We start from the raw sequence: 19,652 nt of genomic DNA on the forward strand, positions 1-19,652 counted from the left end.
AGGCCCTGCTTGGCAGTGCTCAGCAATGGGACAAGAGGCAACAGGCAGAAACCCTTAGCCAGAAAGTTCTACCTGAACATGAGGAAGAAATTCTTTCCTGTTCAGAGACTGAGCACAGGAACAGACTGCCCCGAGAGGGTGTGGAGTCTCCCTCACCGGAGATATTCCAGAACTGTCTGGACACAATCCTGTGCCACCTGCTCTGGGATGACCCCTGTTGAGCAGGGAAGTTGGACCAGATGAGCCATTGTGGTCCTTTCCAGCCTGACCCGTCCTGGGATTCTGTGGGAGCAGGAGCCTGATGGTATCATCAGCCCCTCATGCCAGCCTAGGGAGCTGTGGCACCATCAGGCTAGTGTGGGCTGCAACTCAGGCAAGCCCTAAGTCTTTTCAGTGCCCAAACCCTTTTCTGCTGGGCAGTGTAAAGGAAGGAGAGTGAGCTGAGGAGCAGGGAAACACTTACCAGCCCATGGTCCATCAGCCCCTGCCTTAGCCTGGAGAAAAGTCTGATGGAGGGTTCAGGATAAGCCACAATTTCCTGCGCTGCTCAAAGCTTCCCTTAAAAACAAACTTTACAAATGCCTCTACCTCAAGTTTTTGTTCCCAGATAAGGAAGTTTAATCAAAGGACAAGAGACTACACAGGTAGGGCAAGGACAACCATGTTTCCTGTCACTATCCAGTGCTCTGTTCTCCAAACCAATCTTCCCCCTGTGTCCCAGCCCCTCATCCCAACCAGCTGCTCTTTTAACCAGCTCAAAAGCCTGGCCAGGTACACACACACACACCAGTGAACATGGGGAACACACATCACATTTGATATACCAGAGACATTAACACAGACAAATGAGATGGGAACAGAACATTCCTACAAGACACAACTTGAATTTATGTTTATTTTATATATATATTTATATATATATATATATATATACCTTTGTATAGATTAAACTGGGGGGGATTTTATCATATACATTTTTTTGGTATAATACATGAGAAACAGGGACAGGAACATAGCAAATATAAATCAGTACATTCCTTCAGTGAACTCCTTGACACAGTGAGAGTGAAAAATTGCATGCAATGGGGAGACAGAGAGAAGGGAAATCAATTTTATTAGAAAAAACAAAGAAACAAGATAATCTAGGTACAACTGTCAACAGAGGAGCAGCACTATAGATGGCAAACCTGTATAAATTAAAAGAAAATTCCACTCTGACATCTACTATGCTTTAAAGTGCAATGAAGCCTGATTTATTTACCTACAGAATACAGGAAAGTTTCCCCCTCTCCCCATTCCAATCTATCCCTAAAAAAAAACAAACCAAACAAACAAACCAATAAAATAAATCTAAAGGATATACATTTTCCACAGTCCTATAGAGACGCCTACATCTACTCAGTAGCACCAAGAATCTGATATGGGTGTAATTAAAATCAATTAAAACTCGGGAGCAATGGTAACATCTGTTAGCTGCTTCTGCAGACCTCCTGCCCTTTGTGAGTGCCTGGGGAGAGGAGGCTCCCCCTGTGCTGGGTGACAGCGGCCCAGCGGGTCTGGCAGCAGCAGAGCACACACAGCACAGCGAGAGCAGCGCGGGGACAGGGGGACAGAGGGACAGGGGGACAGGGGGACAGGGGGACAGGCCCTAGCAGGGTCTGCGGAGCTGGCTGGGGGTGTCACACACCTGGGCGGGCGCCTGGGGGAGCGGGACTGACCTACACAGGGGAGGGGTTGTGCGAGTCCAACACGCGCCACGAGCCTCTTTGGTGACAGGGAGGGTGACAGGGAGGGTGACAGGGAGGGTGACAGGGAGGGAGGGAGGGGAGGGGGGTCAGCACAGCCCCCCTCTCGTGAGCCTCTGGCTGTGTTGTCCTCCGAGGCCAGGGGCCTCTGTGCCACAGTTCATCTGTCTCCACATGCCAGCTCTCAGCAGCCCTCAGAAGCCAAAGGTCTCCTGGGAAGCATAGACCATGTAGAGGAAGCCATCCTCGTCCTTTTCCTGCTCGTAGATCTCCGAGATGGGGGTGGACACGCTGACCATGCTGTGCTGGTTCACCAGCAGGAAGAAGGCCTGGGTGGGGTTCAGCTGCAAGCGGCGCCTGTGGGGCAAAGGCAGGGTCAGGGTGGGCGCCCTCACTGCCTGCTCCTCCTCCCCAGCAATGCTGTGCCCTTGGGGCCAGGCCTGCACAGCCAGGGCCTCCTCTGGACCTGCTCCCACCCCTCAGGACATGGTGTCCATGAATCTGAGCTGCCCGAGGCTCCAAGGCCTCCTGAGCCAGGATTCTGCAAAGCCCTCCTACTCCAAGGGCTAGTAAGGACAAAGCAGAGGGGCCTCTTCCCTCTGAGCTGAAGAATAAAAAGGGGATGGGATCCCTTCATTGCTCATGAGTGTCCCCTTGAGGGAGAGACCCCAGCCCTTCCCAAGGTGCTCAGAACCTGCCCTCCCCTGCCCCCCACAACAGCCTGTACCACACCCAAGGATGCTGGGACTGCCACGTCCCCATCCCTGCCCTCAGCAGCTGCCTCACCCTCACCCCAGCAACCTGCAGTGAGTGGCCTGTGGGCAAGGACAGGCTCACTAACCCCACTCACCGGATTATTTTGACCAATTCACTCATGTTGACATGGTCTGGGACAAGGAACTTGGTCTTATCCAGCACCGGCAGCTGTTTCTCCCCTTTGTAGCGTTCAATGATGACCTGGGGGAAAGTCAAGGGCAGGATTAGTCATGTTCATAGTGCCCCACACTGGTCCCAAGGTCAGATACAAATCCAACTAGCATGGGTAGAAAAGCTGAGGTACAGCCTCACTTTGCTTCACTCTCACAAGAAACAAAACAAAAAAAAGGACATGAGCAGTGAGCACCAGGCTGGCTGCAGATGGCTCTTCATCCATCACCTGTGCCTGAGGCAGGCAGTGAACAGTGTCCAGAACAATGAACTAAAGCACCAAGTGCTCTGACAGGCTGAGAAACAGTAGGCACCACTGGACTGATACAGATTCTGTACTCTGGCATGCAGGACATCTGAAGAGGAGTGAAATATTTTAACATCACTTTCTGACTGACCAAACCCACAAGTTTTGCTGGCTTGAGCTACAGACAGCTCATGATGCAGTTTCCTTCCTGCTGCCATTCAGCATCCCTCTTCCTGCTCAGGAACAGCTGTGGATATTCCCAAGCAAGCAGTTCTCAAGTTCTCAGAAGTCCCAGTGAAGCCACTCAGGCATTCCTTCAGAAAGGGGGGTTTGGATTTCACCAGTCCCACTCCTTATGTTAACAGCCAGACTCTGGGAAGGATCAGAAACCAGGGCCACCCCAGCTGTGCACTGAGCTTCCCAGGCACTCCTGCATGGTGCCACCACAGGGACAACCCAGCCGGTCCTCCTCTGCCAGACATCTTGATTGGAAAAGTTCTAACCATCCCTACATTCTGAAATGGCTGAATGATGATTTCTGATCCATTTTCCTGCTATTATAGTTAATGATTTTCTTCTGTGAAGCTGTTTGCTGACAGCTACAATTGCTGTTCTAAACCAGCCTGGAAATGTACCATTGTATTCTGAGAAATAAAGTGGCAGGAAGTTAAAATAGGGAATGTACTTCTAAGAAAAATGAAAATAAGTGAAGAATGTATAGCTTAGTATGTTCCCATTGCAGTGCTGCTCTCTCACATCTCTCCAGCAATCTGCTGATTTCCCCACAGAGAGACTCTTGGATATCCATCAGCCCATTATCCTCTCCCACCTGAGACTGAACATTATTTTTCACTACAAGGCAAGGAATTGCCAGAATTTGTTTTCCCAGGTCCTTTCCAAAAGTACTCGAGAGCTGCAAATGGCTTTTGGCAGCAGAGGGATGGAGCAGGGTGCAGAGAGGAGGATCCCCAGGAGATGGCTCTGCGGAGCCAGAAGGACCAGAGAACCCCTGGGAACACGGATTTCCCTTCCCTCTGATCCCGTGTTGGCACCTCAGCCTCTGCAGCAGCAGCAGCAGCAGCAGCAGCAGCGGAACCCGTGCCCGGCTCCCCCCGAGGTGGGTCAGAGCCCCCGGCTGGGACAGAGCGGAGCCCCGGAGCTGGGGATGGCTGAGGAGCCCCAGGCTGGTGGGACAGGCCGGGCTGCAGGCTGATGGTGGGCTGATGGCTGAGGCTGGTGGGACAGGATGGGCTGCAGGCACCAACCACAGAGGGGTGAGGGGCCCTGCTGGGGCTCTGCACCAAAACAGCCTCTGCAGAGCCCGCCCTTGTCAGGATCTCTCGCTGGTCACAGTGACCCCGAGAAAAGTTGGAAAGTCTCTTTTCCCAGCCCAGCACTTGAAGGAGGAGTCAGGGCTATTCATTTCTCGGTCTCAAGGTTGTTTATTGTATTTTATCTATAAAAAACTTTCTCTTGCCCTGCCAAGGTTCATCCAGCAAGACAGTTCCAGGCACTCTGCCTGCCCCCGGGGCAGTGTTGTGTCTTTATACTAAAAACTACATATACAATATTTACAATTACTTTCCAATACCCATCACCTATGTTAGACAGTGAGCTTCTACTCTAAACCAATCTGTAAGTGCCATCATCACAGCAGAAGATGGAGGCCAAGAAGAAGAAGGAGAAAGGCTGGACATGCCCAGTTCCCTCCATCTTGCCTCCTGAACCCCCATACCAGAAACCCCAAAATCTACTTTTTCACCCCATGATAACTTCACTATTATTCTTAAACTGTTGTGGCTTGCAGATCTTCATACAAGGTTGGTAATTTGCTCCATGGGTCATAATCAAACCCACAGGTGTTTGGGGCTCTGTGCCAGGGTCTCTGAGCCCCCTGGCAAGGTCCTGGCCATCCTGGACAGCCAGAGGGATATTCTGGTTCCCACACGCCCTGGACAAATCTCACCCAAGGGGAGCCCAACACCCAGGCCAGCAGCATGTGAACGAACACCAGGCAGCCCTCATGGGAAAAGGAGGATATGATTAAAGAACCCCTTTCTGCAACAGAGTAAATCATGCACTGGGACATCCCCCACCAAGCTGTTAATGGCCCTCCATCCCTGCAAGGAGGGCACAGGGAGGACAAGATGAGCAGAACCATCCTGCTGCATTCAACTTGAATCTTACAAGCACAGGTGAGTGTGACCGTGTTCACAGGGGTTTTTGGATGAGGGAAGAGATGAGAATCTGACTCCATGTTTCAGAAGGCTGATTTATTATTTTATTATATATATTACATTAAAACTATACTAAAAGAACAGAAGAAAGGATTTCCTCAGAAGGCTAGCTAAGAATAGAATAGGAAGGAATAATAACAAAGGTTTGTGGCTCGGGGCTCTCTGTCCAAGCCAGCTGACTGTGATTGGCCATTAGTTACAAACATCCAACATGGGCCAATCACAGATGCACCCTGTTGCATTCCACAGCAGCAGATAACCATTGTTTACATTTTGTTCCTGAGGTCTCTCAGCTTCTCAGGAGAAAAAAATCCTAAGGAAGGAAAGGATTTTCCATAAAAGATGTCTGCGACAGGTGAGTGTTTTGTCTGTGGGGACAGGAGTCCTGAGGGGCTGAGCACTCCCAACCCCACAGACAGGGATCTGCTGGGAAACACAGGCAGCAGTGGCCCATCAGCTTTTTGGTTTGCACGGAGAAGCAGCTGCACAGCAGCTGTTTGTATATCCCCCTTTACCTGCAGAGAGGGCCCTGCACACCTGGATGGTGCCTCAGCTCTCACAGGAGCAGGACCAGAGGCTGGTGTCTCTCATTACCAGCCAGTTCCATCCCAAGAGGAACCACCTTTAGATTAATCCAAGAATGGGATGCAGTGGCTGTCCTGGCTCCTTGAGCAGCAGCTGCCTTGTGCTCTGAGCAGACACAGAGCCTCTCATGTAGAACAACTCCAAGAGTTTCTGTTCTCAGAACATGAGCTGCTGTTTGGGTAACCCAGCTATGAGAACAGGTGGCCAATGGACAAAACGTTCTTGTCTAGCCCTGGAGGGAAAAGCATAATCAGATGCTAAAGTTACACTCCTGTGGCCCCAGGGAGGGTGTGCACAGCCACCTCCCAGCCCATATCCTCTTCCAAGCTGCTGCCTCCAGCCAGGCCTTCCTCAGCATGGGACACCTGCTCTTGCAGAGGGAGCCACCACAGATCTCTGCAGAAACCATGAGTGGGCACAGGTGGGGAGGGGAAACACTCAGGGCAGAGCCTGAAGTCCTGGTCCTGCTGCAAAGGGGCTTGGACAGTGTTTGTGAATACAGCCTTTGCCTGCAGAGATGGACAGGGAGGATGGTAGGGAATATGGCCAGATGTGGGGGTCAACAGAGGTAAGGTCCAAGCAGGAGTGAGGCTGGGAATGCATTCCCAGCAGGCACAGAGGCTCAAATGTGTGTATGCAACACCTGGCTGACATCCACAGCCAGGCACAGACTGACACAGACATCACACCAGCACAGCCCGCACCAGCCCCACCCTGTCCCCTCTGGCAGGTGCTTTAGTGGCACCAGACACAGCAGCCCTCAGTCACAAAGGTGCTCTGGTGTTGATCCATCCAGAGTCATGTCAGTGCTGGACACTGGATCTGCAGCTCCCCAGAAAAGCACTCCCAGGAGCCCAGAGAAGGGGGTCCCTTCCTCTGAGTCCATAATTTGGGTTTCCACCCACCCCTGTGCCAGGCCAGGGCATTATGTGGGACATCCCAGCTGCCACTGTCTCTCCATGCTCCTCTGTGGGTGCCCAGATGAACCCAACAGAGCCCAAATTCCCCCTCAGCCCTCCCTGCCCTCACCAGGCCTGCCTGGATTTAGCACTGCAGGGCTTTGGGAAGGGGTTTGCTCCCGTTGCTGCCCAGCACCAGCTGCTCCCCAGCAATGTCAGACTCTCTGAGGGTTCAATCATCTCCAGAAAGGTCCCTGGGGCTGAGAGAGGCAGGGACAGTGCAGGGGCACAGGCTCCCTGTCCTCTAACAGGACAGAAATGATTTTGAAAACATATTGAAGCTGTGGATGGGGGTCCCAGTGGAAAGGCTGAAGTTCTTTGCTTGCTCTGACTCCCAAGGAGGAGCAGCTGGAGATTTCCTCCCAGCAGAGCAGAGCGTGAGCAGCCCCTGCCGCCAACACAACCATCTCACCTTGCCTGCAGGTGTGCCTGTGGTCAGCAGCTCCTGCCAGAGCAGGCAGCTCTGGGCCTGCAGGGACAGCACAGGAGCCCCTGGCATGGACAGGGGACCTGGCTCCTGCTGTCCTCGCTGCACGTGCCAGGGGGGCAGCCTGGCATGAGCCTTGCGTGAAACAGAAGCAAAGAACTCCACGTCAGTCCCTTCCTCAGCTTTCCCTGCAAGTTCCCTCATGGAAACAGGAGAGATGAGCTCTTCCCTGGGCACACGGCCAGGCCATGTCCTCTCAAACCCTCCTGGACCCCTCTCAAAGCCAAAGGGACTTGCCCAAGGACTCTGGCTGGAAACTGGAGATGCAGGAGGGCAGCAGGTGCTGCACAGCTTTGCTGTGGTTTCTGTCAGCACTAAGGGTGTGACCTTGGATCTCCCTCACTGCCCTGGCTGGGGGCTCAGACCCCTCTGCTGATTCCAAGGGCCTCTCCAGGGAAGCCAAGCACTTGGAGAACACAGCTCCTGTCTCTCACAGATGACCAAGACCTTCCCACAGTGATGAGCCTGTAGTGCTTGGACCATGGCAGTACCCACACCGCCCTGCTGCACCAGGCTCTGACCACTGCCCTGAAACCTCCCTGGGACAGCAGAGACAGCACCAAGCTGGTGTTGGGCTCCAACAGGGACCAGGCCTTTAGAGACAGCAGTGACACAAACACAGCTGGGCCCCATGAGCCTTCGTAGACCTTCTCACCACCTGACTCTTTTACCCCTCCAGCAAAACTTGAGGTGCTGACCCAAACACAAAGAGCCCTCCAGCCATGGGAGCTCTCCCACCATGTCCCAGTAATGCCACAGGACTCTGCCTGTGGATGCACAGCTCTGGCTCCTTCTGTCCATTCCCCAAGCAAAACACATTTGTTTGCAGGCACCTGACACGTGCACATGGGTGCATTTTATGTACAACTCATTTCTAGCCTGGCCTTACAGCCAGAGCCTGAATGCACTGCAATCAGCTCTGCCACAGCTCTGGAGAAATGCAGAGCCAGTCTAATGCCATTGAAACCACATTAAAAGCAGAGGTAATCAATGTGCTGACAACCTGGAGCACTGGCCCAGGGTGCTGTGAGGGGCAGCCCTGCCTTGCTGAGCTGCAAACACGTGAACATCACATGAACACCACAGTGCTGGTGGGAGGAGAGGAGAGGACAAGAAAGAATTCTTCTGGCTAGAAAACACTGTGCTAAAAACAAAACAAGAGTGAGGCAGAAGAGGACTGAGATGGGCCAGAGCAGTTTGAGACATTCAGTCTTGAAGGCCAAATGCTGATAGTGTACAATTTTAAGACAAGGTTGATGTTCATCCAGCACTGAGAGGGAGCTGAACTAGGAATCCTATCTTTCTGGTCATTGATGCTGTGATACAGGAAATAGTAAGCTGAGCAAGCCCCAAGTACATAACTTCATTGAATCATGGAATGGTTTGGGTTGGAAGGGACCTTAAAGGTGAGCAGGGACACCTGCCACTAGACCAGGCTGCTCCAAGCCCTGTCCAACCTGGTGCTGGACACTTCTAGGAACAGGATGTTCCTCTAAGTTCTCCATCTTCTCAGGAAGAGAAGCAAACACTCAGGTAGGAACTCAAAAGCAGACCCAGCCAAAGAGCAACTCAACATATCAGGTGTGACTTGGGCAGGAAGAACTGCAAGCTCATGCTGTCTCACCTGTGCCTGTCAACCACAGGTGCTGGGACAGCACAGAATGGGTCTGAATTATTCTAAAAGAGACTCTGTGCTTTCAGAGCAGTGAAGATCAGCCCACACTCCTTTCTCTGGGCAGAGAAATCCTTACCAGGCTATCCAGGACAAATCAGGTAGCTACTACAGCCAAAACAAAAGCCGTTTCAGAGTATTCTCCTACTGCACACTTGCCTGGAAATAGGTTTGAGATGAAATCAGCCCCCTGCCTCCAGGGCAGCGTGGAGCTTTGGAGCTGTGCTTTGCATGCAGAGAACACAGCTGCTGTTGGGCAGCTGGCACACACTGCAGGCTCGTGGGGACCATCCTGTGCTGATTCCAGGCAGCAAAGCTTTGCAAGCTCCATGGAGGCCACCCAGGAGCACAGAGGGGTCCTGAGAACAAAGCCTGACAAGAAGAGTGAGAACAATTCACTTACTGGGATCTTGTTTGGATGCTGCTCTCGGATCTGCTGCACTTCTTTACAACGATCCGCTGGAGGGAGAGAAGTGAAGAAATCAAGTTAGAAACACCTGTGGGGTAGGGCAAGCAGAACTGAGGGGCCCACCCTGCCAGCCACAGCCTGACCCAGAGAGGGACATTTTCCAAGGAATGCACATCCTGCTCCCCAGGCCTTTTGTGAGCATGCTGTGCCAGGTGTCAGCTCCAGTGACCAACCCTTCATGGGCTCAGCCACCCCAGGCTGGACACTGCCTGCTAAACCTGGGCAGCAAACCTGGGATCAGGAAAGTGAAAGGGCACCGTAAAGATCACAAAATTCACTTAAATCCACCCTAGGCACGTGCAGCTCCTGGGTGCACACCAGAGCACAGCTTTGGGGACTGTGCTCATTGTGTCTCCTGGATGCCTCCCCCAGAGGGACAGTTCTCCAGCTGGGGATGGGTTTTAGCCATTTCCTCCTGCCTGCTGCTCACTTCCAAGCACTCCCTGCCACAGAGCCTGGCTCCACAAGAGCTGCACCAAGCCAAGGAGGACTCCTGCCCTAGCACAGAGCTGTGGAACAGCTACAACAGCTCTTGGCCTGACATTGCCAGGCCTGGAGGCAGGAGGAAAACCTGAAGCAAGGAGATGACCCACATGCAGAAAGACTTTTCCTGCAGTTGTTCTCACACTTTCTATTTTTATTCCATTTTCCTCCAGAGTTTATTGACACACACAACAGGCAGCAAAGCTTGTGCACTCTTCCAGTTGACAGGAGAATTCCCACAGCCCTCACTGCTTTACCAGAGGGCTCTCCTCCTCCCACACCCCAGAGCAGCAGAAAGCAGAGAAGAAGCAGAGCCAGACCAGGGTATGTTCTCTCTGTGCTTGCTCTTCCTGGGACACCACAGACCTGTCCTGCTCCTGAACTGCCACTGCTCTGGGAGGTGCTTCACAGCCTGCACCTGAAATGCCCAGAAACCAAGCCAGGGGTGAAGATCTGACTGAGCACTGCCTAGAAAGGAGATGTGGGTACTGCAGGATCTATCACAGGATCATCCTGCCACACCCAGCACAGCCCCAGCCCAGCCCCAGCTCCCCATGGCCCACTGGGAGAATGGAGGGCTGGGTAAATGCATGAGTGTTTTCACCTCAGAAATATTGATAATTTCTCCTCTGAGCACTCAATAAAACTTTATTGCTTATATGTTGAATTTGGCTAGATATGACCTTGGGAAGAAACTGGAGTTTCTTTAAAAGCCACAAGACTACAAAATCACCAGATCATAGAAAGTTTTGAACCCCATTTCTGCCTCCTCTGAGAGGAAAATACCACTCTGCTAGCAGCTGTTAGATCTTTTATTCTGTAGGACTCCATAGGCAAGCAACACAGAGCAAGATTATTTAGATTTCATGAAAAATTCAGGCATATTTATTTTGGGTTTTATGACTGAAGATGCAGCTTCTCATGTTTCCTTTTCATCCAATCCAGTGCTCCAGGGATCCAGAGTCATCCTTGTGATACAGACAATTTTCCCCTGAGGTACCAAGCAGCCGGGGAGTGACAGAGACATCAGCAGCAACGTGACACTGGCACAGAGACACCTCCCTGGCAGTGCTGAAGGGCACGGTGCCAGCAGCACCCAGCCCACAGCACCCAGCCCACAGAGCCCATTCCCACTTGTCACTTGTGTCCAGGATGGAGAATCCAAAAGGCTGCAGAGATCCAGAGCTCAGCTGGACAGCACTGATCACCATGGAAATTGCAGCAGCTTGACTGCAGCCAGCTCAGACTTGTGGGTGCTAACAGAGCCTGCAGAGCTGTGTCCTCACGTCTGGCCAGTCATGCTGGCTTCAGTGTCACCCCAGCCTGCTTCTCTCTCCATGCTGTCATGTGCATGAGCTTCCTAAACACCACGAGCTGCCCTGCAAGATCTCAGGGCTGTGTGCACAGAAGCCCCAGCAATGCAGGTAATTGTGAGAAGGGTCAGAGAAGGAATTTGCTGAAGGCATGTTATCATGGTTAGTAAATGAAGGTAATCTTGGACATCCAGCTGGCCCAGGCTGCATGTGCCAAAGGGCAGCCACATACCAGACACCCTCCCTGCTCCCTGGAGGCATCACCAGCTGCAGCACAAGGTGACAGAAGCCATCAGCACCTCCATTTACACAGTGGCAACAGAGGTGCCTCCTGCCCATTGCACTGAAAATGGTGCCACACAGAGAGGAAGAGGGTCCATCATCACTCCAGCTGCACATCAGTGCCTCAGGATCCCAGCCCTGGGAGCAGATGGGGAGCAGATGGGGTGCAGTCCTCTGTCCCCACGGTGAGTAGATGGGGTGCCCTGGACAGAGGGTGGCTGCTGCAGAAAGATCCTTCCAGCTCTTTCTGACTCCGTGCTCAGGAGGAATAAGGGCACAAGACACCAGTAATAAGGGCACAGTGACACAGCTCTCAGCTGCCCTCAAGGCTGCTGGACCACAGTGGGAGCTCCCCTGTCCCAGCCTTTGAAACCTGCCCCATGCCCAGGAGCTCCTCCCTTTGGCTGCAGGCCCAGGGCATTCACACCTCCCTGACCTCAGGACAGCCTGTGGCAGGAGGCTGATCTGCAGGTGACACAGGGCAATGGCAGCAGGTGCTGCTTTACTCCAGGGGCTGCTGCATCCCTCCAGCAGGTCCATGGATTGCAACTACAAACACCTCAAGCACTGCACTCTGGAATTGCTCACTTCAGGAACTCCATTGGGAAGGCAGTTGGGAGCAATCCCACCTAAGGTGCTCAGGTTCCTGAATCTACAGGCAGAAGTGTCCAGGACACCTGAAGCACTGCTAAACAGCACACTCTGTCCCATCCTAGCCTGGGAAAGCCAAGGAAGCAGGCTTGGCAATCAGGAAAGCTGCATCAATCCCTCGGTGATTCCTGTGCACCCAGGTGTTCACATCCAAGGGATCTCCAGCAGGAGACAGTGATGGTCTGATGGTCACCCGCACCCTCCTCAGCCTGGGGTGGGAGCCAGAGGTGGAGCCTGTGACTCATGGAAGCACCAACATCACACAGCAGGAGCAGCTATAAATACCAGCCTTAATTCAGTGTCTCTGCAGTGTAACCTAAGTCACAGGGATACAGAGAAAATGGTTAAAGGGCATTTAGAGAAACCTGGCAGGAGGTGCCAGCCCAGCAGTGGAGCCCCCACAGTGCTGAGGACAGGCAGGATCCCCCCACCCCAGCACCTGCAGTGTTGGCACTCTCACATTCACACACAACAGATCTGACCTTACAAGCTTTGTTCTCCTCCTGCAGCTCTCCCAAACTGTGCTGAAGTTGAGACTTTCCCCCATCCCTGCAGCACCTGGCCACAGTTAATCCCTAGCCAATGTGCAGAGCAAACCAGAGCTGTTTGCACAGCCCTGTCCCCATCAATGTTCTCCTCTGGTCCCTCCTGGCTGCCAGGGCAGCACAACACCAGCCCTGGGTGCAGCACAACACCAGCCCTGGGTGCAGCACAACACCAGCCCTGGGTGCAGCAGAACCAGCCCTGGGTGCAGCATCTCAGGGCTCCAGGCTCCTGCTGCTCCCACGGACCTGCATGAGAGGGAACAGCCCCATCCTTCCCTGCTCCAGCTGTGGGCACCACATCCCTGTCCTGAGGGAAGCCAGCCTTGTCCCAGTGCCAGGGTGGCAGATCTCAACATGGCAGCACGATAAAAACCACACAATTTTATTGGTTTTTCCCAGGGAAACTTCTCTGCTAGGGCCTATTGAAAGTCAGGAGTATTTTTGTAGCATTGCATATGCCGGGAAATTGCCTATTTCTCCTCCAAGTGCTGTTTCAACTGTTAAGTACCAACAGCAAAGCTTGCAAATTGCCCAAAACACCAGAATCTTGGCTGTTTTCTTGACTGAGGTCCTTCCCAAGCTGTGCTCCAAAGGATGCGAGCACACTGTGTATCCCATGGCAATGCAGGGTGAGATCATTTCGGCGCTTGAGGAGAACAGTGGAAAATTTTGAGGCACACTTTGCAAACATTAACCTTTGTTATCAGCTGTGCCCAGGAGCCCTGGCCACGGGAGCCAGGTCCCTGCTGTGCTGGGTGCTGTGCAGGCACGGGATGAAAGGACAGTCCTGGATGCAAAAGAGCCTCAGCAGACAAAAGATACAGATGGTGGGACAGAAGGAAAACACATGGCAAGTCCTCCAACAGCGCTGTTGCATAAGGGGCACCAATTTCCAGGGATTCTGGACAAGCAGTGCTCAGGCCCTGCTGCTGCCCCAAGGCAGCAGATGGATGACAGGGAGAGGCCCTGCTGCCTGTGACCAGCAGGAATGGTGTTTTCCTGACCAGGAATGCTGTCAGAAAACACCACTAAGATCAAATACCACCTGGAAACGTCAGCAGTGTGTAGATCAACAGCTCCTGAGCTGGGCAGGGCTGAGAGCAGAGAGCAGAAATCAGCCAGGAGCTGCTGCCCCTCCCTGAGTGCCACAGCTCCAGAGGGCACAGACGCACCCCTGGCACCTCCAGCCCTGTGGCTTCTCCCTGCCATCCACACAACACCCTGCCAGCCAGCCCGGAGAGGGATCTGCCTGAGATTTGAGGCAGATGCAAAAAATGAACGTGTTTCTTCAAGAAGCTGCTGTGGTCAGTCCCAGGGCAGAGTGCTGCTACAGGAATTGGATGGTTTGAAATCAGGATGTGTGTGGGATGAGCTGGCAAGGGCTGGACACACAGGCCAGTTATGCAGGTCATTCCAGATGAACATCAATGACTATTTCTGTAATATCACACCACCCTAAGGCCAGACACCTCTAACCACCAGGAAACACCCAAATTGTGAGTGTGTGTGGCTCACCCAGCACCTGACCTGACCTGTCCTTGCCCAGTGCTCCTTCTCAGGCCAGTGGTGCTGTGGGAGGAGTGAGAGGAGATCCCACATGCAGGAAGGAAGGAGGCTGTGCCCAGGGCAGGTTCCTCAGCACCCCGGAGGGTACCCAGGCTGCACAGGACAGCAGCACTGCAGACCTGACAGTGATTCTGACTGCCAGGTTTATTTTATTTGTCTGTCTGCAAAGCTGGGTGCTCCAGACAGAAGAAATGACTCAGGACCAAACCTACACTGCCCTGAACCTAAAAGCTTTGAACTGATAAAAACATATCTCTGCATGACAGAATAGGTGGAGCCTGAAGCTCCACTGTCCCTGGAAGTTATTACCAGCATAAACATGGAGCAGTGGATGCTCTGTCTTCGTGGCTCTCCATCCCATCACTACAGCTGCAATAATACCAGATGTGCAGTGTCTGGGGGGATTTTGGAGTGCCAGGTTCTTGGGCCCTGTCACTGCAACAGAGCTTGAAAATGGATTTTAAGACACAAAGAGGAAACACCTTCATTTTTCTTAGCAGTTTAAAAGTGTAACAGGAGTATGATTTTGAGCATGGCTCCAGGAATGAGCATTTGCATCTGGCAAATCATGATAAGGGCTCAGCTTGTGATCAAGCAGAGTCACACCACAACTGTGAACTCTAAATAAATGTCAAGACACTTGTTCTCTGGTTGTACAGTACCACTGTGACAGGACAAGGCAGGTTGGCATTAAACTGACAGAGAGCAGGGTTAGATGGGATACTGGGCAGGAATTGTTCCCTGGCAGGGTGGGCAGGCCCTGGCACAGGGTGCCCAGAGCAGCTGGGGCTGCCCCTGGATCCCTGGCAGTGCCCAAGGCCAGGCTGGACAGGGCTGGGAGCACCTGGGACAGTGGGAGGTGTCCCTGCCCATGGCAGGGGGTGGGATGGAATGGGATGGGATGGACTTTAAGGCCCCTTCAAAACAAAACCATTCTGGGATTCTGTGATCCACCCCTGCCATGGGCTGTGCAGGATGAGCACTGGACCTCCAATCACCCAAACAGCTTAAAAAACTCACTGCCCCCTCTGAGCCTGAGGGGGAAATGGGCAGCACCTTCTGTGTCATGTCAGGATGGCAAACAGAGGATTTACATCAAGTTTCAGATAAGGAGCTGCTTTTTTGCTCAACATTTAATCACATTTCACTATCCTTGGTAAAGGAACAGCAAGTTCCCTCTGTACCCTGGGGAGGCTGTGCCAGGGTTTCCCTCTGCCTGCTGTGTGACCTTCCACCTGCATAACCTTCCCATCCATCCCCATGACAGCAGGAACACTCTCAGATTTCTCAGGGCTACTCAGGACACTTCAGATTGCTCAAAGAAAGCCCCGGCCCTGCTGGCAGGATTGTATTTTGGTGCAACCCCCCATGCACCAGGAGCCTCTGCCCAGCACAGTTCCCTGCTGTTTGTGCACAGACAGGCCTGGACATGCACAGCTGCTCTGGGGACACATGCCAGACACCAGAGTCTTGGATGCATTCCTGCATTTTCTCTCACAGCCTTAAAGCACCTTCTGAGGACAAAAGGCAGCAAACAACAGCATGACAGAGCTGGTGGTGTTTACACACTGCCAGTCAGGCACAGAATGTCACCCGAGCAGGTGACACACTGTGAGACCTCCCAGGTGACTCTCCTGGCTGTGATCCTGCTGGGACTGACCACAGAAGGAACACCAGAGCCAAGGGACATGACTTATCCATGGCTCATGGCTGCTCACTGGCAGAGGTGGCAAGGGCCCACCACCCTGCATTCACCAGTCTCCACCCTTCTGGCTCAAAGGAAGATCTGAAGTTTTTATAGTGAAAAAAAAATTAAGTAATGAACAAAACACACAGATTATATTATTCCTGGCTGCCAGTCAGGACTTTGTGTTATATAAAAGAATAATATTAAAAAAATCAAAATTTGTGGTCTACATGTCAGTTTGGCTTTTGTTCTGCAAGCCTGTTCAGTTCTTCAACGCTGATAATGACCCCCACACCCAGTCAAGTCACAGAATGTCCTCAGTAATTAATCCAAGACACAGGCAGCTAAGCAGCAGCTTGGAGCAGCATCCTCCTCTCAGGGAACCCCAGCTCTCAGAGCACAGACACCCAAGGACCAGCCCAGGGGCAGCAAGAGCTCACAGACCGACCTCACATCAATATCCAGATGTTTTCCCAAGCCACCAAGGAGCAGAACTGTTGTGATAAGCCCAGGATGGTGTGTGAGGCAGACAGTTCAGGCCCTGCTGGTCTCTCAGTGGGTCAAGGCACTGGGTGAGCCCCCAGGGACGCCATTCCCCAGAGCCAAGAGGGGATTTGCTCCACACCCACCCCTGCCTTTCCTCTGAGGAGGACTGGCTCCCCCAGGCAAGGGCAGATCTGCCAGAGGATGGAACCTGGGATGGGAACACTCTGTCCACAGAGGCTGAGGTCAAACCTCTGTGTTTGTCCCCAAGCCAGGGGCTCCAGCTGAGCCAGCAGACACACGTGGGTGTGCTCCAGCCTCTGTTCCTGCCAGACACGGGACCGAGGGGCTCTGGGTCACCAGCCAGCCCAGGATCCAGGCCTGTGTCCATCACCACACTGGTTTGTGCTGCACTGAGGACACAGCTGGCAGCTGCTGCCAGCCCCGTGCAAACCCTGCTCAGGAGCAGTGGGACAAGGCTCCCAAGGACTCGTGTTCCTTTCGGGAAGCGCAGCGGTGCCGTCAGGCTGCTGCACACTCCCAGCACTGCCAGGACAGCCTGTTCCTCTGACAGACCACAGCTTTGTTCTGGGAATTGTTTTGGACTCCTGCAACAGATCTGAACACGCCTCAGCCTGTGGGTTCAGCACATGGATGCAGAGGGTGCTGCCACATTTACCCCCTGCACTCACAGCAAGGAGGTTCTGCTGCCCAGGGCTGGCCCACAGAGCTCACCTGACACCAGGGACAGCACCTGAGGCCACGGCAGAGTCACTGCTCCGTGCCCTCCACACACCTCAGGTCAAACCTAGAGAAGTCAGGAAATTTTACTCAGGAGAGACCCAAGACCAAGCAGATGAACAAACATAAGGAATCCGCAGAAAAATTCCAAAAATACAAGAAGGGGGAACACAAGCATTGAAGAAAGCAGAATCTTTGCTGAGGAGCAGCAGCCCAAGACCTAAGGCAGCCACTTGCCATGAAACTGGAGCCTGGGTGCCTTTGTAAACAGCCATAGCCCTGACTCTGCCTTTTCACTGCTTTTTTGGAACCCTTCCATTTCTGTAAAGTTTTGAAGCCTTAAAAATCAAGCCATTCTGAGGGTACAGAATCGCTGGAGATGTTTTCCACCAGCCCTCTCCAACTGCATTGTAAACAATCGCTTCCTGCTCCTGTTGTGTAATGATTCAAAGACAAAAACAAGCCGTATTTACTTTCTCCAACAGAGTAATTCCAGCCCTGACCCAGAGCAGCTGCGGGGGCTGCCAGGCCTCCTCCTCCTCCTGGCTCAGCTCTGCAGCCCAGTCAGCTGAGAGAGCAAAAGGGCAGAGGAAAGTACAGAGAAACAAGGAGCACTTGCAGTTGCCGGCACCAAACTCCCTCACCCGCTCTGTCCCTCCTGGGCTATTTTAATCCTGCTTGCTTTCAACTGCTCTGAGCCTCAGATTTTGTTTTCCTTCTGGCTCAAAGAAAGTCTGAGCAATCCACGAAGGCAAACCCGTCTCCTCTTAACCATAATAAGCTGATTCTCACCAGTTTAACAGTAGGTAGTTACTAAGGGGCTGGTTTAAGACTTTGCTGGTTTTAAGACAGAGCTTAGGAGAACACAACAGGCTCCCAGCAAGGATCCCAAGCTCCCAGGCTTGGGCTGGTTCTTGTTTGTGCGTGTTCCCTTGGCTCGGTCCTGTGGCAGGGGAGGGCTGGGTAAGCATTCAAGGCCAGAAGGGTTGTGCCAATAAAATACCAAATATTTACAGTTTCCAGGAGAGCAGCAAGGGCCTGGATCAGCAGTTTTCAGCAGGCAAAAGCTCCAATTTTAAATCTCATGTAGGAAACGCCCTCACCTACATTCAGACAGCCTCTGGTATAATATGAGGGGGTTTTATGGCATGAAAACACTGATTTCAGCATTATACAGCAAATAAAGCTCAAATGCTACCCCTTCCCCAGGAATTTAACCTGCCAGAAACACACACCTTTCCCTGCACCAGCTGGCAAAGGTCAAGGGAAAGAGCAGTTGGTGTTTCCTCGGATTCCGCTACCGGGTCTGGAGATAAAAATCTGGGACTTTCTACAGTCACCTCCTCACCTTCTGAGCGTCCCTAGCGTGCCCCTCTGACAAAGGGGTGGGGAGGATGTGAGCTCTGAGCCTCCACAACCATCACTGACTCCGTGCGGCACCCGGCAACAACACCCGCCCGAGGCCGCCGGGATGGGGAGCGCGGGGGACGATTTTTGGGGAGGTCTTTGTGCTCTGACAGCCAAAAGGGACCCCCGGCCACCCCCTCGTCCCGGGCATTGCACGGCCCCTTGCGGCCGCCACCGCGCCCCGGTCACGGCGGTGCCCCGGAGCAGCGGGAACACAGCGGGGATGGCCCAGGAGGGACGCGGCGGGGATGCGGCCCGGAGGGCAGGGCGGGGATGGGGCAGGCGCGGCCCCCCCGGAGCGGGCCCGGCCGGGATGACAATGACATCACCGCGCGGCGGCTGCGGCACCGCCGCCCCCGGCCCGGGCCCCGCTGCTCCCGCGGCCGCGCCCGCCGGGACCCGCGGCGGCCGAGCCCAGCCCGGGCGGGGCCGGCCCGCAGGGCAGCACGGCGGGGGCGGCGCAGGGCAGATCCCCACGTCCGTCCGTCCGTCCGTCCGTCTGTCCCTCCCTCCCGCGCGGCCGCTCCCGGCCGGTCCCGGCTCACCGAAGGTGCGGCGCTGCTTGAAGGGCCGGTCCGAGGGCATCGCGGCGGGACCGGGCGGCACCGGGACCGGGCGGCTCCGTCTGCGCTGGGGCTGCGGCGGAGCGGCGGTGACGTCACCAGGAACCGCCCATAGGGGGCGGGGCTCTGCCCGACCGGGGCCCCACCCACCCCCGCGACCCCGGAGCTCGCCCCGGACGGGCCCCGCAGCGACCCCGGGGGTCACGGAGAGCACCGAGCCACGGAGAGCACCGAGCAACCCCTGGGGCACGGGCAGCACCGAGCCAAGCCCGAGGCACGGACAGCACCGAGCCACCGCTGGGTTTGGGCCACAGCCCAGCCCGTGCCACCCCTGCCATGGGCACGGACGCCTTCCACTGTCCCAGGCTGCTCCAAGCCCTGTCCCACCCGGCCTTGGACACTCCCAAGGATGGGACAGCCGCAGCTTCTCTGGGCACCCTATGCAAAGCCTCGCCACCCTCACAGGGAAGAATCCCTCCCCTAATCCAATCAAAATCTCAGCTCTTTTAGTCTAAAACCATTCCCTCTTGTCCTATTACTCTCTGCCCCTCTCTTTTTTATAAGCCCCACATGGCAGAGAGCAGCTGGTGACACGAGGATGCT

The 19,652-nt window shown here is 53.9% G+C and overlaps 1 protein-coding gene across 1 annotated transcript; it reads right to left on the reverse strand.

Annotated features, from left to right (window-relative positions):
• Positions 1-864: 864 nt before the first annotated feature.
• MAP1LC3A (microtubule associated protein 1 light chain 3 alpha) lies at positions 865-19,135 on the reverse strand. Its single transcript, XM_063172136.1, has 4 exons — positions 19,032-19,135; positions 9,263-9,318; positions 2,596-2,702; positions 865-2,102 (listed from the first exon to the last, which is right to left on the reverse strand). Exons 1-4 carry the CDS (start codon positions 19,069-19,071, stop codon positions 1,940-1,942), a joined length of 366 nt encoding a protein of 121 aa, XP_063028206.1. The 5' UTR covers positions 19,072-19,135; the 3' UTR covers positions 865-1,939.
• Between the last annotated feature and the right edge of the window lie 517 nt (positions 19,136-19,652).

The sequence above is a fragment of the Melospiza melodia genome, chromosome 19 (assembly GCF_035770615.1).
Source record: "Melospiza melodia melodia isolate bMelMel2 chromosome 19, bMelMel2.pri, whole genome shotgun sequence".
Taxonomy (NCBI): domain Eukaryota; kingdom Metazoa; phylum Chordata; class Aves; order Passeriformes; family Passerellidae; genus Melospiza; species Melospiza melodia.